The sequence below is a fragment of the Fringilla coelebs genome (assembly GCF_963513975.1).
Source record: "Fringilla coelebs genome assembly, contig: SCAFFOLD_280, whole genome shotgun sequence".
Taxonomy (NCBI): domain Eukaryota; kingdom Metazoa; phylum Chordata; class Aves; order Passeriformes; family Fringillidae; genus Fringilla; species Fringilla coelebs.
The window spans coordinates 1-15,568 of NW_028167327.1; the positions used below are offsets into that span (position 1 = coordinate 1).

The window sequence follows — 15,568 nt, forward strand, 5'->3', positions numbered from 1 at the left end:
GGGGGGGGGGGAATTGGGAATTTGGGGGGAAATTTGGGGAAAATCGGGAATTTGGGAAAATTAGGAAAAATTGGGGGGAAATTTGGAGGGAAAAATTGGGAATTTGGGGGAAAAAACGGGACTGGTGGTGGGGAAAAACGGGGGGAAAACACGGGATTTTGGGAAAATTGGGTGAAATTCGGGGGGAAATCGGGATTTTTGGGAATTCAGGAATTTGGGGAAATTTGGGGGGGAAATGGGGGGGGAAAAATTGGGAATTCGGGAAAATTGGGGAAATTTGGGGGGGAAATGGGGGGGAAATCGGGAACTTGGGGGAAAATTTGGGGGGAAACATGGGAATTTGGGGAAATTTGGGGAAATTTGGGGAAAATCGGGAATTTGGGAAAATTTGGGGGGAAAAATGTAAATTTGGGGGAAAAAAACGGGAATTTGGGGGGAAAAATCGGGAATTTGGGGAAATTTGGGGGAAAAACTAGAAATTTGGGAAAATTGGGGATTTGGGGGAAATTTGGGGGAAAAAATGGGAATTCGGGAAAATTGGGAAAATTTGGGGGGAAATTGGGGGGAAAATCGGGAATTTGGGGAAAAAAATGGGGATTTGGGGGGAAAAATCGGGAATTCAGGAAAATTGGGGGGAAAAATCGGGAACTCGGGAAAAAATTGGAAATTTGGGAAAATTGGGAATTTGGGGGAAAAAACCGGGACTGGTGGTGGGGAAAAACGGGGGGAAAAATCGGGAATTTGGGAAAAACGGGGGGGAAATCGGGAATTTGGGATAAACGGGGGGGAAATCGGGAATTTGGGGAAAAAACGGGGATTCGGGAAAAAATGGGAATTTGGGAAAATTGGGGGGAAAAAACACTGGGAGTTTGGGGAGAAAAATGGGGATTTGGGGGAAATTGGGGTGGAAATTTGTTGCTTTGGGGGATTTTTAGGATGATTTTGGGGTATTTTGGGGTTCCTGAGCCCTTTTTTATCCCCTGGAACTCGGATTCCATCAACTCCTTGGGGCAATTTGGGATTTTGGGGTGGATTTGGGGTTTTGGGGTTTTTTGGGGGTGGTTTTGGGGTTCCTGATCCCTTTTTTTGTCCCCAGGAATTCAGAATCCATCACCTGCTCGGGGCAATTTGGGATTTTGGGGGAATTTGGGATTTTAGGATTTTTTAGGATGATTTTTGGGGTGATTTTGGGGTTCCTGAGCCCTTTTTTTGCTCCCCAGGAACTTTGGAATCCATCAAGTCTGTGGGGCAATTTGGGATTTTTGGGGGAATTTGGGATTTTGGGGTGGATTTGGGATTTTTAGGATGATTTTTGGGGGTTTTTGGGTGATTTTGGGGTTCCTGAGCCCCTTTTTTATCCCCAGGAACTTGGAATCCATCAACCCCTTGGGGCAATTTGGGATTTTTGGGGGATTTTGGGGCAATTTGGGATTTTGGGGTGGATTTGGGATTTTGGGGGATTTTTAGGGTGATTTTGGGGTTCCTGATCCCCTTTTTTATCCCCAGGAATTCAGAATCCGTCACCTGCTCGGGGAAATTTGGGATTTTGGGGGGGAATTTGGGGGAATTTGGGATTTTAGGGGTTTTTGGGGTGATTTTGGGGTGATTTTGGGGTTCCTGAGCCCTTTTTTATCCCCAGGAACTCAGAATCCGTCACCTGCTCGGGGCAATTTCGGATTTTGGGGGAATTTGGGGCAATTTGGGATTTTGGGCTGGATTTGGAATTTTAGGATTTTTTAGGATGATTTTTGGGATGATTTTGGGGTTTTTTAGGGTGATTTTGGGGTTCCTGAGCCCCTTTTTTACCCCCAGGAATTCAGAATCCGTCACCTGCTCGGGGCAATTTGGGATTTTTGGGTGGATTTTGGGGCAATTTGAGATTTTAGGATTTTTTGGGGTGATTTTGGGGTGATTTTGGGGTTCCTGAGCCCTTTTTTATCCCCAGGAACTCGGATTCCATCAACTTCTCGGGGCAATTTGGGATTTTTGGGGGGAATTTGGGGGAATTTGGGACTTTAGGGTGGATTTGGGGTTTTTGGGATGATTTTGGGGTGATTTTGGGGTTCCTGATCCCCTTTTTTACCCCCAGGAATTCAGAATCCGTCACCTGCTCGGGGCAATTTGGGATTTTTGGGGTGGATTTGGGATTTTAGGATTTTTTAGGATGATTTTGGGATGATTTCGGGGTTATTTTGGGGTTTTTTGGGGTGATTTTGGGGTTCCTGAGCCCTTTTTTACCCCCAGGAATTCAGAATCCGTCACCTGCTCGGGGCAATTGGGGATTTTGGGGGAATTTGGGGGGAATTTGGGATTTTTGGGGCAATTTGGGATTTTAGGATTTTTTGGGGGTGATTTTTGGGGTTTTGGGGGGTTTTTTTGGGGTGATTTTGGGGTTCCTGAGCCCTTTTTTTACCCCCAGGAACTCAGAATCCGTCACCTGCTCGGGACAATTTGGGATTTTGGGGAAACTTTGGGGGAATTTGGGATTTTGGGGTGGATTTGGGATTTTAGGGGATTTTAGGATTTTTTAGGATGATTTTTGGGGTGATTTTGGGATGATTTTGGGGTTCCTGATCCCCTTTTTCCCCCCAGGAATTCGGAGTCCGTGACGTATTTCTGGCAGAACTGGAACATCCCCGTGCACAAATGGTGCCTCAGGTGGGGAGAGGAAATTTGGGGAAAATTTGGGGAAATTTGGGATTTGAGGGGAAAAATTTGGGATTTTGGGGGAGGAATTTGGGTTTTTGGGAGGTTTTGGTGAAGTTTTGGAGAGGAACTTGGGGGGGAATTTGGGATTTGGGGGGGATTTGGGGGAAAATTGGGATTTTGGGGAAAAATTTCGGGAAAATTTGGAATTTTGGGGGGCAATTTTGGGGGAATTTTGGGATTTTGGGGGGAATTTTGGGGGACAGTTGGGATTTTGGGGGGGATTGGGGGCAAAAATTTAGGAAAAATTTGAATTTTGGGGGAAATTTGGGATTTCAGGGGAAATTTGGGGGGAATTTTGGGAAAAATTTGGGGGAAATTTTGGATTTTTGGGGGAAATTTGGGATTTTGGGGGGATTTGGGGCCGAAAATTTGGGGAAATTTGGGATTTTTGGGGAGAAATGGAGAATTTTGGGGAAAATTTGGGATTTTTAGGGAGGAATTTGGGATTTTTGGGGGGATTTGAGGAGGTTTGGGGAGGAATTTGGGTTTGGGGGGGATTTGGGGGAAAATCTGGGATTTTTGGGGGAGAGAATTTGGGAATTTTTGGGGGATAGTTGTGTTTTTGGGGGGGTTTGAGGGGAAATTTGGGATTTTGGGGAGGAATTTGGGGGAAATTTGGGATTTTGTTGGGGATTTTGGGGGATTGAGTGAGAATTTGGGGAGGAACTTCGGGGATTTGGGAGCTTTGAGGGGGAATTTTGGGGTTTTTTGGGCAGGATTTTGGGTTTGAGGGGGAATTTTGGGGGTTTTGGGGTTTTTTTGGGGCAGGAATTTGGGGGAATTTTTGAGCAGGATTTTGGGGGTTGGAGGGGGATTTTGGGGGGATTTTGAGGGGATTTTGGGTTTTTGGGCAGGAATTTGGGGGTTTTTGGGCAGGAATTTTTGGGGTTTGAGGGGTTTTTTTGGTTTTTGGGGGATTTTTTGGGCAGCAATTTCGGTGTTTGAGGAATTTTGGGGATAATTTGGGGGAATTTTGGGCAGGAATTTGGGGGTTGGAGGGGGAATTTTGGGGGGATTTGGGGTTTTTTTGGGCAGGAATTTTGGGGGGTTTTGGGGGCGGGATTTTGGGGGGATTTGGGGGGGATTTGGGGGTTTTGGGCAGGAATTTTTGGGTTTTGGGGGGTTTGGGGCAGGAATTTTGGGGGTTGGGCTGTTTTGGGGATAATTTGGGGTTTTTGGGCAGGAATTTGAGGGTTTGAGGGGGAATTTTGTGGAAAATTTGGATTTTTTTGGGCAGGAGTTTTGGGCGTTTTTGGGCAGGATTTTGGGGGTTGGAGGGAGATTTTGGGGTTTTTTGGGGGTTTTTGGGCAGGAATTTGTGGGGTTTGAGGGGGAATTTTGGTTTTTTTGGGTTTTTTTTGTGCAGGAATTGGTGGGGTTGGGATATTTTGGGGGGATTTGGGGTTTTTTTTGGCAGGAATTTGGGGCTTTGAGAGGGAATTTTGGGGATAATTTGGGGGGAATTTTGGGCAGGAATTCTGGGGGTTTTGGGGGCGGGATTTGGGGGGATTTGGGGTTTTTTGGGCAGGAATTTGGGAATTTTGGGGGGATTTGGGGTTTTGGGGCAGGAATTTGGGGCTTTGAGGGGGAATTTTGGGGATAATTTGGGGTTTTTTGGGCAGGAAATTTGGGGGGTTTTGGGGGTTTTTTGGGCAGGAATTTTGGGGTGGGGCTGTTCTGGGGTGCCCCGGGGTTTTTGGGGTGCCCCGTGTGATGATTTTGGGGGTTGGGGCTGTTTTGGGGATAATTTGGGGTTTTTGAGCAGGAATTTGGGGCTTTGAGGGGGAATTTTGGGGTTTTTTGGGCAGGAATTTTGGGGTTTTGGGGTTTTTTTGGCAGGAATTTTGGGGTTTTTTTGGGGTTTTTTGGGCAGGAATTTGGGGCTTTGAGGGGGAATTTTGGGGATAATTTGGGGTTTTTGGGGCAGGAAATTTGGGGGGTTTTGGGGGTTTTTTGGGCAGGAATTTTGGGGGTTTTTTTGATTTGGGGGCAGGAATTTTGGGGTTTTTTGGGGCAGGAATTTTGGGGTTTTTTGGGTTTTTTGGGCAGGAATTTTGGGGTTTTTTGGATTTTGGGGTTTTTTGGGCAGGAATTTTTGAGGTTGGGCTGTTTTGGGGTGCCCCGGGGTTTTGGGGTGCCCCGTGTGATATTTTGGGGTGTCCCGTGTGATGATATTTTTGGGGGTCCCTGAGGTTTTTGGGGTGCCTCGTGTGATATTTTGAGGTGTTTGGGGGTGGGGCTGTTTTGGGGTGCCCCGTGTGATGATATTTTGGGGGATTGGGGTTTTTGGGGTGCCCCGGGGTTTTTGGGGTGCCCCGTGTGATGATTTTGGGGGGTTGGGGTATTTGGGGATAATTTGGGGTTTTTTTGGGCAGGAATTTTGGGGTTTTGGGGTTTTTTGGGCAGGAATTTTGAGGGTTGGGGTTTTTGGGGTGCCCCGTGTGATGATTTTGGGGGTGGGGCTGTTTTGGGGATAATTTGGGTTTTTTTGGGCAAGAATTTTGGGGTTTTTTGGTTTTTTGGGCAGGAATTTGGGGGTTTTTTGGTTTTTTGGGTAGGAATTTTGGGGGTTGGGGTTTTTTTGGGCAGGAATTTTGGGGTTTTTTGGTTTTTTTGGGCAGTAATTTTGGGGGTTGGGGTTTTGGGGTACCCCGGGGTTTTTGGGGTGCCCCTGGTGCCGATGTTTTGGGGTCCCCAGGCACTTCTACAAGCCGATGCTGCGCAGGGGCGTCCCCAAGTGGGCGGCGCAGGCGGGCGTGTTCCTGGCCAGCGCCTTCTTCCACGAGGTCTGCGCCCCAAAAACACCCGGGGGGACCCCAAAAACACCCCGGGACCCCGAAAACACCGGGGGGACCCCAAAAATACCCCAGGGACCCCAAAAACACCCGGGGGGACCCCAAAAATACCCCAGGGACCCCGAAAATCCACAGGGGGGAGACCAAAAATCCACAGGGGGGAGCCCAAAATACCGGGGAGGAGTCTGAAATCCCAGAGGGGGGAGACCAAAAACCCAACCAGGGACCCCAAAAACATCGGGGGGGACCCAGAAACCCAACCAGGCACCCCAAATCCCACCAGGGACCCCAAAAACACCAGGGGGACCCAAAATCCACAGGGGGGAGCCGGAAATCACTGGGGGGAGCCCAAAAATCCACAGGGGGGAGCCCAAAATCCACCAGGGACCCCGAAAACACCGGGGGGAGCCCGAAATCCACTGGGGGGACCCCGAAAATACCAGGGGGGAGCCCAAAAATCCACAGTGGGGAGACCAAAAATACCAGGGGGGAGCCCGAAATCCACAGGGGGGACCCCGAAATACCCCATTGGGGACCCCAAAATATCCCATTGGGGACCCCAAAAATACCCCGGGGACCCCAAAAACACCGGGGGGACCCCAAAAACACCGGGGGGAGCCCGAAATCCAATGGGGGGACCCCGAAAATACCGGGGGGAGCCTGAAAATCCACAGGGGGGAGCCCGAAATCCCAACGGGGGGACCCCAAAAATCCACAGGGGGGACCCCGAAAATACCGGGGTGGACCCAAAATCACAGGGGGGACCCCAAAAATACTGGGGGGAGCCCAAAAATCCACCGGGGGAACCCCAAAACCCACCAGGGACCCCAAAAACACCGGGGGGAGCCCGAAAATACCGGGGGGGACCCCAAAAATCCACAGGGGGAGCCCGAAATCCACAGGGGGGAGCCCAAAAACACCGGGGGGACCCAAAAATCCACAGGGGGGAGCCCAAAAATACCGGGGGGAGCCCAAAATACCCGGGGGGGAGCCCGAAATCCAACGGGGGGAGCCCAAAACCACCAGGGAGGACCCCAAAAATACCGGGGGGGAGCCCGAAAATACCGGGGGGACCCCAAAAACACCGGGGGGGACCCAAAAATCCACCGGGGGGAGCCCGAAAATACCGGGGGGACCCAAAAACCCAACCAGGGACCCCAGAAACACCGGAGGGAGACCAAAAATCCACAGGGGGGAGCCTGAAATCCCATCAGGGACCCCAAAATCCACAGGGGGGACCCCAAAATCCACCAGGGACCCCAAAAATACCAGGGGGGAGCCCGAAATCCACAGGGGGGACCCGAAAATCCACAGGGGGGAGCCCAAATCCCACCAGGGACCCCAAAATCCACAGGGGGGACCCCGAAATCCCAGAGGGGGGAGCCCGAAAACACCGGGGGACACCAAAAACACCGGGGGGGAGCCCGAAATCCACAGGGGGGGGAGACCGAAATACCAGGGGGACCCCGAAAACCCAACCAGAGACCCCCAAAAATCCCATCGGGGACCCCAAAAATCCCACCAGGGAACCCCAAATCCCACCAGGGACCCCAAAAACACCAGGGGGACCCAAAATCCACAGGGGGGAGCCCGAAATCCCAACGGGGGGAGCCCAAAAATCCACAGGGGGGAGCCAAAAACACCGGGGGAGACCCCGAAATCCACAGGGGGGGACCCCGAAATCCCAGAGGGGACCCCAAAAATCCACAGGGGGGAGCCTGAAAATACCGAGGGGACCCAAAAATCCATAGGGGGAGCCTGAAAATCCACGGGGGGAGCCCGAAATCCACGGGGGGAGCCCAAAATCACAGGGGGGACCCCAAAAAATCCCATCAGAGACCCCAAAAACACCGGGGGGAGCCCAAAAAATCCCAACCCAAATTGTCCCATCAGGGACCCCCAAAAACCCCGACGGGGACCCCAAAAACACCGGGGGGACCCCAAAAATCCCACTGGGGGGAGCCTGAAAATACCGGGGGGAGCCCAAAAATACAGGGGGACCCAAAAACCCAACCAGGGACCCCAAAATCCACAGGGGGGACCCCAAAATCCACCAGGGGGAGCCCAAAAATCCACCGGGGGGACCCCAAAATCCACAGGGAGGGAGCCCAAAAATCCACAGGGGGGACCCCAGAAATCCCATCGGGGACCCCAAATCCCAGCAGGGACCCCAAAAATCCATCGGGGGAAGCCCAAAATCCCTGGGGGTCCCCCAAAATTCCTTCTGGGACCCCCCCAAAAATCCCGGGCCCCCCCAAATCCTGGGGTCCCCCCCAAATCCCGGACCCCCTCAAATCCCACGGGGGGTCTCCCCAATCCCCCGGGGGTCCCCCCAAATCTGACGGGGGTCCCCCCAATCCCAGACCCCTCCCAATCCTGGACCCCCCCCAATCCCAGACCCCCCCCCGATTCTGGACTCCCCCCCAATCCCAGACCCCCCCAAATCTCACGGGGTCCCCAATCCCGCTGTCCCCCCAATCCCCCGGGGGTCCCCCCAATCCCCGCTGTCCCCAGAAGCCTGAGGGTCCCCCAAATCCCGCCCCCCCCCAAATCCCACAGGGGGTTCCCCCCAAATCCCTGACCACCCCCAATCCCGCTGTCCCCCCAAATCCCACGGGGTCCCCCCAATCCCCCGGGGGTCCCCCCAAATCTCCCGGACCCCCCCCAATCCCGGACCCCCCCCAAATCTCACGGGGTCCCCAATCTCGCTGTCTCCCCCAATTCCCCGGGGGTCCCCCCAATCCCGGGGTCTCCCCAAATCCCAGACCCCCCCCCCAGTGTCGCTGTCCCCCCCAAATCCGAGACCCCCCCCCAGTCCCGGGGCCCCCCCAAATCTCACGGGGTCCCCAATCCCCGCTGTCCCCCCAAATCCTGGACCCTCCCAATCCCAGATCCTCCCCAAAATCCCGGGTCCCCCCCAATCCCACGGGGAGCCCCCCCAATCCCAGACCCCCCCCAGTCCCCCGGGGGCCCCCCCCAATCCCCGGGGGTCCCCCCAATCCCCCGGGGGTCCCCCCAAATCTGACGGGGGTCCCCCCAATTCCGCTGTCCCCGCAGTACCTGGTGAGCGTCCCCCTGCGCATGTTCCGGCTCTGGGCCTTCATGGGCATGGCGGCTCAGGTGAGACACCCCAAAAACCGGGGGGGACCCCAAAAACCGCACCCCAAAATACCGGGGGGACCCCAAAACACCGGGGGGAGGACCCTAAAATCCACCATGAGCGTCCCCCTGCGCATGTTCCGGCTCTTCATGGGCATGGCGGCTCAGGTGAGACACCCCAAAAACACCTGGGGGGACCCCAAAAACCTGGGGGGACCCCAAAACCAGGGGGGACCCTAAAACAGCGGGGGGACCCTAAAACAGCGGGGGGGATCCCAAAACACCGTGAGCGTCCCCCTGCGCGTGTTCCGGCTCTTCATGGGCATGGCGGCTCAGGTGAGACACCCCAAAAACCGGGGGGACCCCAAAAACCGCACCCCAAAATACCGGGGGGACCCCAAAACACCGGGGGGGGACCCTAAAACACCGGGGGGGGACCCCAAAAATCCACCATGAGCGTCCCCCTGCGCATGTTCCGGCTCTTCATGGGCATGGCGGCTCAGGTGAGACACCCCAAAAACAGGGGGGACCCCAAAAACCTGGGGGGACCCCAAAATACCGGGGGGACCCCAAAACACCGGGGGGACCCCAAAAATACCGGGGGGACCCCGAAACACCGGGGAACCCCAAAACACAGAGGGACCCCGAAATACCGGGGGGACCCCAAAAACACCGGGGGACCCTAAAAACACCGGGGGACCTTAAAAACACTGGGTGGACCCCAAAAACACCCGGGGGACCCTGAAACCCAGCACCCCAAAACTTGGGCACCCCAAAAACACCAGGGGACCCCGAAACCCGGGGGGATCCCAAAACCCAGGGGACCCCAAAAACCCAGGGAGACACTAAAGCCAGGGAGCCCCAAAAACCGGCACCCCAAAACCCGGGGCACCCCAAAACCCGGGGCACCCCAATAACAGGCACCCCAAAAACCCAGAGAGCCCCAAAAATGGGAACCCCGAAATATGGGCACCCCAAAAACCCAGAGAGCCCCAAAAACTGAAAATCCTAAAAGTGGGGAACCCCAAAAACCAGGGCACCCCAAAAAACAGAGCAATCCAAAATTGGGGAGCCCCAAAAATGGGGAACCCTAAAACCGGGGAACCCCAAAAACTTGGCACCCCAAAATAAAGGGATTCCAAAAATGGGGAACCCCAAAAACTCAGGGACCCCAAAACCTGAGAATCCTAAAAGTGGGAAACCCCAAAAATGGGTCACCCCAAAAATAGGGAACCCCAAAAATGAGGCACCTGAAAAATGGGGAGCCCCAAAAACTAAGAATCCTAAAAGTGGGGAACCCCAAAAACCAGGGCACCCCAAAAAACAGAGCAATCCAAAATTGGGGAACCCCAAAACCGGGGCATGCTAAAACTGGGGAACCCCAAAAATGGGGTACCCTAAAACCGGGGAACCCCAAAAACATGGCACCCCAAAATAAAGGGAATCCAAAAATGGGGAACCCCAAAAACTCAGGGACCCCAAAACCTGAGAATCCTAAAAGTGGGAAACCCCAAAAATGGGTCACCCCAAAAATAGGGAACCCCAAAAATGAGGCACCTGAAAAGTGGGGAGCCCCAAAAACGGGGAACCCCAAAAACCAGGGGATCCTAAAAGTGGAAAACCCCAAAAAATGGGGTACCCCAAAAACCAGGGCACACAAAAAAATGAGGTACCCCAAAAACTGAGAATCCTAAAAGTGGGGAACCCCAAAACCAGGGCACCCCAAAACTGGGGTAACCCCAAAACCAGGGCACCCCAAAACTGGGGTAACCCCAAAACCAGGGCATGCTAAAAGTGTGGAACCCAAAAAATGGAGAACCCCAAAAAATGGGGTACCCCAAAAACTGAAAATCCTAAAAGTGGGGAACCCCAAAAACCAGGGCACCCCAAAAACCAGAGCAATCCAAAATTGGGGAACCCCAAAAATGGGGTACCCTAAAACCGGGGAACCCCAAAAACTTGGCATCCCAAAACCTGAGAATCCAAAAAGTGGGGAACCCCCAAAACCCAGGGCACCCCAAAAATGGGGTAACCCCAAAACCGGGGCATGCTAAAACTGGGGAACCCCAAAAATGGGGAGCCCTAAAAGCGGGGAACCCCAAAAACTTGGCACCCCAAAAATGGGGCATCCTAAAAGGGGAGAACCCCAAAAAATGGGGTACCCCAAAAACTGAGAATCCTAAAAGTGGGGAACCCCAAAATCCAGAGCACCCCAAAACCAGGGAAATCAAAAAATGGGGAACCCCGAAAATGGGGAACCCCAAAAATAGGCGCCCTAAAAGTGGGACAGTCAAAAAATGGGGTACCCTAAAAACGGGGAACCCCAAAATTGGGGCACCCCAAAATTGGGGAACTCCAAAACCCAGGGCACCCCAAATCCGGAGCACCCCAAAACCCGGGGCACCCCAAAACTGGGGCACCTCAAAACCCAGGGCACCCCAAAACTGGGGCACCCCAAAACTGGAGCGCCCCAAACCTGGGCACCCCAAAACTGGGGCACCCCAAAACCCGGGGCACCCCAAAACTGGAGCGCCCCAAAACCGGGCACCCCAAATTCCAGAGCACCCCAAAACTGGGCACCCCAAAACCAGGGCACCCCAATACTGGAGCACCCTAAAAAGCAGGGCACCCCAAAACCCAGGGGCCCCCAAAAAACAGGGCACCCCAAAACCGGGGCACCCCAAAACCCAGGGCACCCCGAAGCTGGGGCACCCCAAAACCCAGGGCACCCCAAACCGGAGCACCCCAAAACCCTGGGCACTCCAAAACTGGAGCACCCCAAATCTGGAGCACCCCAAAACCCGGGGCACCCCAAAACTCAGGGCACCCCAAAAATGGGACACCCCAAAACTGGGACACCCCAAAACCCAGAGCACCCCAAAATCCAGGGCACCCCAAATCCCAAGGCACCCCAAAACTCAGGGCACCCCAAAACCGGGCACCCCAATACTGGGGCGCCCCAAAACCCAGGGCACCCCAAATCTGGAGCACCCCAAAACCGGGGCACCCCAAAACCAGGGCACCCCAAATCTGGATCACCCCAAAACCAGGGCACCCCAAAATCCAGGGCACCCTAAAACTGGGGCACCCCAATACTGGGGAACCCCAATACTGGGGAACCCCAAAACTGGGGCACCCCAAAACTGAGGCACCCCAAAACTGGGCACCCAGAAAATCCAGGGCACCCCAAAACTGCGGCACCCCAAAACCCAGTGCACCCCAAATCTGGATCTCCCCAAAACTGGGGCACCCCAAAACTGGAGCACCCCAAAACTGGAGCGCCCCAAAACCGTGGCACCCCAAAACCAGGGCACCCCAAATCTGGATCACCCCAAAACCGGGGCACCCCAAAGCCGGGGCACCCCAAATCCAGGGCACCCCAAAACCCGGGGCACCCCAATACTGGAGCACCCCAAAACCAGGGCACCCCAAAACCGAGGGCACCCCAAAACCGGGGCACCCCAAAACCCAGGGCACCCCAAAACTGGGGCACCCCAAAACTCAGGGCACCCCAAACCTGAGCACCCCAAAACCCGGGGCACCCCAAAACTGGGGCACCTAAAAAAGGGGGCTCAGTGGGTTTGGGGTCCCCAAAAAGGGGAGGGACAGTGTCCCTGTGTCCCCCTGTCCCCTGTCCGTCTGTCCCTGTCCATCTGTCCCTGTATCCTCATCCTTGTCTCTGTCCCCTGTCCCTGTCCGTCTGTCCCTGTGTCCCTGTGTCCATGTCCTTGTCACTGTCCCCGTGTCCCTCTGTCCCTGTCCCCTGTCCGTCTGTCCCTGACCATCTGTCCCTGTGTCCTCATCCTTGTCTCTGTCCCCGTGTCCCTCTGCCCCCTGTCCGTCTGTCCCTGTGTCTGTGTCCTTGTCCTTGTCCTTGTCCCTGTGTGCCTGTCCCCTGTCCGTGTCCCCCTGTCCCCTGTCCGTCTGTCCCTGTCCCCCTGTCCCTGTCCCTGTGTCTCTGTCCCCCGTCCGTCTGTCCCTGTCCCTGTGTCCTCATCCTTGTCCCTGTGTCCCCCTGTTCCCCGTCTGTCTGTCCCTGTCCCCTATCCCTGTGTCTGTGTCCTTGTCCCTGTGTGCCCGTCCCCTGTCTGTCTCCCCCTGTCCCCTGTCTGTCCCTGTCCCTGTGTCCTCATCCTTGTCCCTGTGTCCCTGTCCCCTGTCCGTCTGTCCTTGACCATCTGTCCCTGTGTCCTCATCCTTGTCCCTGTCCCCTGTCCCTGTCCCCGTGTCCCTGTGTCCTCCTGTCCCTGTGTCCATGTCCTTGTCCCTGTCCCTATGTCCCTGTCCCTGTCCTCTGTCCGTCTGTCCGTCTGTCCCTGTGTCCTTGTCCCTGTCCCTGTGTGCCCGTCCCCTGTCCGTGTCCCCCTGTCCCCTGTCCGTCTGTCCCTGTCCCCCTGTCCCTGTGTCCTCATCCCTGTCCCTGTGTCCCTGTCCCCTGTCCGTCTGTCCTTGACCATCTGTCCCTGTGTCCTCATCCTTGTCTCTGTCCCTCTGTCCTTGTCCCTGTGTCCCTGTCCCCTGTCCCTCTGTCCCTGTCCCTGTGTCCCCGTGTCCCTGTGTCCCTGTCCCCTGTCTGTCACTGTCCCTCTGTCCCTGTCTGTCTGTCCTTGCGTCCTCATCCTTGTCCCTGTCTGTCCTTGTCCCCAGATCCCGCTGGCCTGGCTGGTGTCGTGGGGCAGGGGGTGACAGGGGATGGCAGAGGGGTGACAGAGGGATGGCAGGTGACACCGTGTGACACTCTCTGTCCCTGTCCCCTTTGTCCCCAGATCCCGCTGGCGTGGCTGGTGTCACTGGGCAGGGGATGGCAGGGGACACCAGGGTGTGACAGATGACACCGTGTGACACCGTGTGACCCTGTCCCTGTCCCTGTGTCCCCAGATCCCGCTGGCCTGGCTGGTGTCACGGGGCAGGGGGTGACAGGGGGTGGCAGGAGGTGACAGGGGGATGGCAGGGGCTGGCAGGTGACACCGTGTGACACCGTGTGACCCTGTCCCTGTCCCTTTGTCCCCAGATCCCGCTGGCCTGGCTGGTGTCGCGGGGCAGGGGGATGGCAGGGGGTGTCAGGTGACACCGTGTGACACTGTGTGACACCGTGTGACCCTGTCTCTGTCCCTTTGTCCCCAGATCCCGCTGGCCTGGCTGGTGTTGCAGGGCAGGGGATGGCAGAGGGGTGGCAGAGGGTGGCAGGTGACACCAGAGGGTGGCAGGTGACACCGTGTGACCCTGTCCCTGTCCCTTTGTCCCCAGATCCCGCTGGCCTGGCTGGTGTCGCGGGGCAGGGGGATGGCAGGGTGTGACAGATGACACCGTGTGACACCGTGTGACACCGTGTGACACTCTCTGTCCCTTTGTCCCCAGATCCCGCTGGCCTGGCTGGTGTCGCGGGGCAGGGGGATGGCAGGGTGTGACAGATGACACCGTGTGACACCGTGTGACACCGTGTGACACTCTCTGTCCCTTTGTCCCCAGATCCCGCTGGCCTGGCTGGTGTCGCGGGGCAGGGGGATGGCAGAGGGGTGGCAGGGGCTGTCAGGTGACACCGTGTGACACCGTGTGACACCGTGTGACCCTGTCCCTGTCCCTTTGTCCCCAGATCCCGCTGGCCTGGCTGGTGTCGCGCTTCCTGCGCGGTCACTATGGCAACGCGGCCGTGTGGATGTCGCTGATCCTGGGCCAGCCCATCGCCGTGCTCATGTACGTGCACGACTACTACGTGCTCAACTGCGAGGGACAGCCCTGACAGCCCGGGACAGACCGGGACAGACCCGGGACAGACCCGGGATAAACCGGGACAGATCGGGACACACCCCCGAACCCCACCGAGCCACCCCGGGGGTCCCACATCCCCCCCAAATCCCCCCCAAATCCACCCGAGACCCCCCAAATCCACCCGGGACAGACCGGGACAGACCGGGACAGACCCGGGACAGACCCGGGACACACCCCTGAACCCCACCGAGCCACCCCGGGGGTCCCACATCCCCCCCAAATCCCCCCAAATCCACCCGAGACCCCCCAAATCCACCCGGGACAGACCCGGGACAAACCGGGACAGACCCGGGACAGACCCGGACAGACCCGGGACACACCCCCGAACCCCACTGAGCCACCCCCGAGACACCCCGGGGGTCCCAAATCCCCCCAAATCCACCCGGGATCCTCCAGATCCACCCAGGACAGACCCGGGACACACCCGGGACACACCCGGGACACACCCCCCGGACACCCCCAAATCCCACCGAGCCACCCCGGGGTCCCAAATCCCCCCCAAATCCCCCCAGAACACCTTGGGGACACAGCCGGGACAGACCCAGGACAGACCCGGGACAAACCGGGTGTCCTGGGGTCCCCCAAATCCCCCCGGGACCCCCCCAAATCCACCCGGGACAAACCCAGGACAGAGCCCCGGACACCCCCGAACCCCCCGGGGGTCCCAGGATCCCCAAATCCCCCCAAAATCCCCCCGGGACCCCCCAAATCCACCCGGGACAAACCCAGGACAGACCCCCCCGGACACCCCCAAACCTCACCAGGACAGCCCGGGGGTCCCAGGGACCCCAAATCCCCCCGGGACCCCCCAAATCCACCCGGGACAGACCCCCGGACACCCCAAAACTGCCCCGAGCCCCCCCGGGGGTCCCGGGATCCCCAAATCCCCCCGGGACCCCCCAAATCCACCCGGGACCACCCGGGATAACCCCCCAGGACACCCCCGGACCCCCCCCCAGAAATCCCGGGGTCCCCCAAAGCTCCAGGGGGTCCCGGGACCCCCCAAAATCCTCCCGGGGGATTCTGGGAATCCCCCCAACCCCTCCCCCCACCAAGGGATCCCCCCCAAAACCTCCGGGGATCCCCCCAAAAATCCCACCCAGGGACCCCCAAATCCCACCCAGGGACCCCTCAGGGGATCCCGGGACCCCCCAAAATCCTCCCGGGGGATTCTGGGAATCCCCCCAACCCCTCCC

At 56.8% G+C, this 15,568-nt stretch overlaps 1 protein-coding gene across 1 annotated transcript; it reads left to right on the plus strand.

Annotated features, from left to right (window-relative positions):
* The first annotated feature begins 2,581 nt into the window (after positions 1-2,581).
* On the plus strand, positions 2,582-15,356 carry DGAT1 (diacylglycerol O-acyltransferase 1). Its single transcript, XM_084227500.1, has 4 exons — positions 2,582-2,658; positions 5,408-5,495; positions 8,562-8,624; positions 14,197-15,356. Exons 2-4 carry the CDS (start codon positions 5,424-5,426, stop codon positions 14,341-14,343), a joined length of 282 nt encoding a protein of 93 aa, XP_084083626.1. The 5' UTR covers positions 2,582-2,658; positions 5,408-5,423; the 3' UTR covers positions 14,344-15,356.
* The last annotated feature ends 212 nt before the right edge of the window (positions 15,357-15,568 follow it).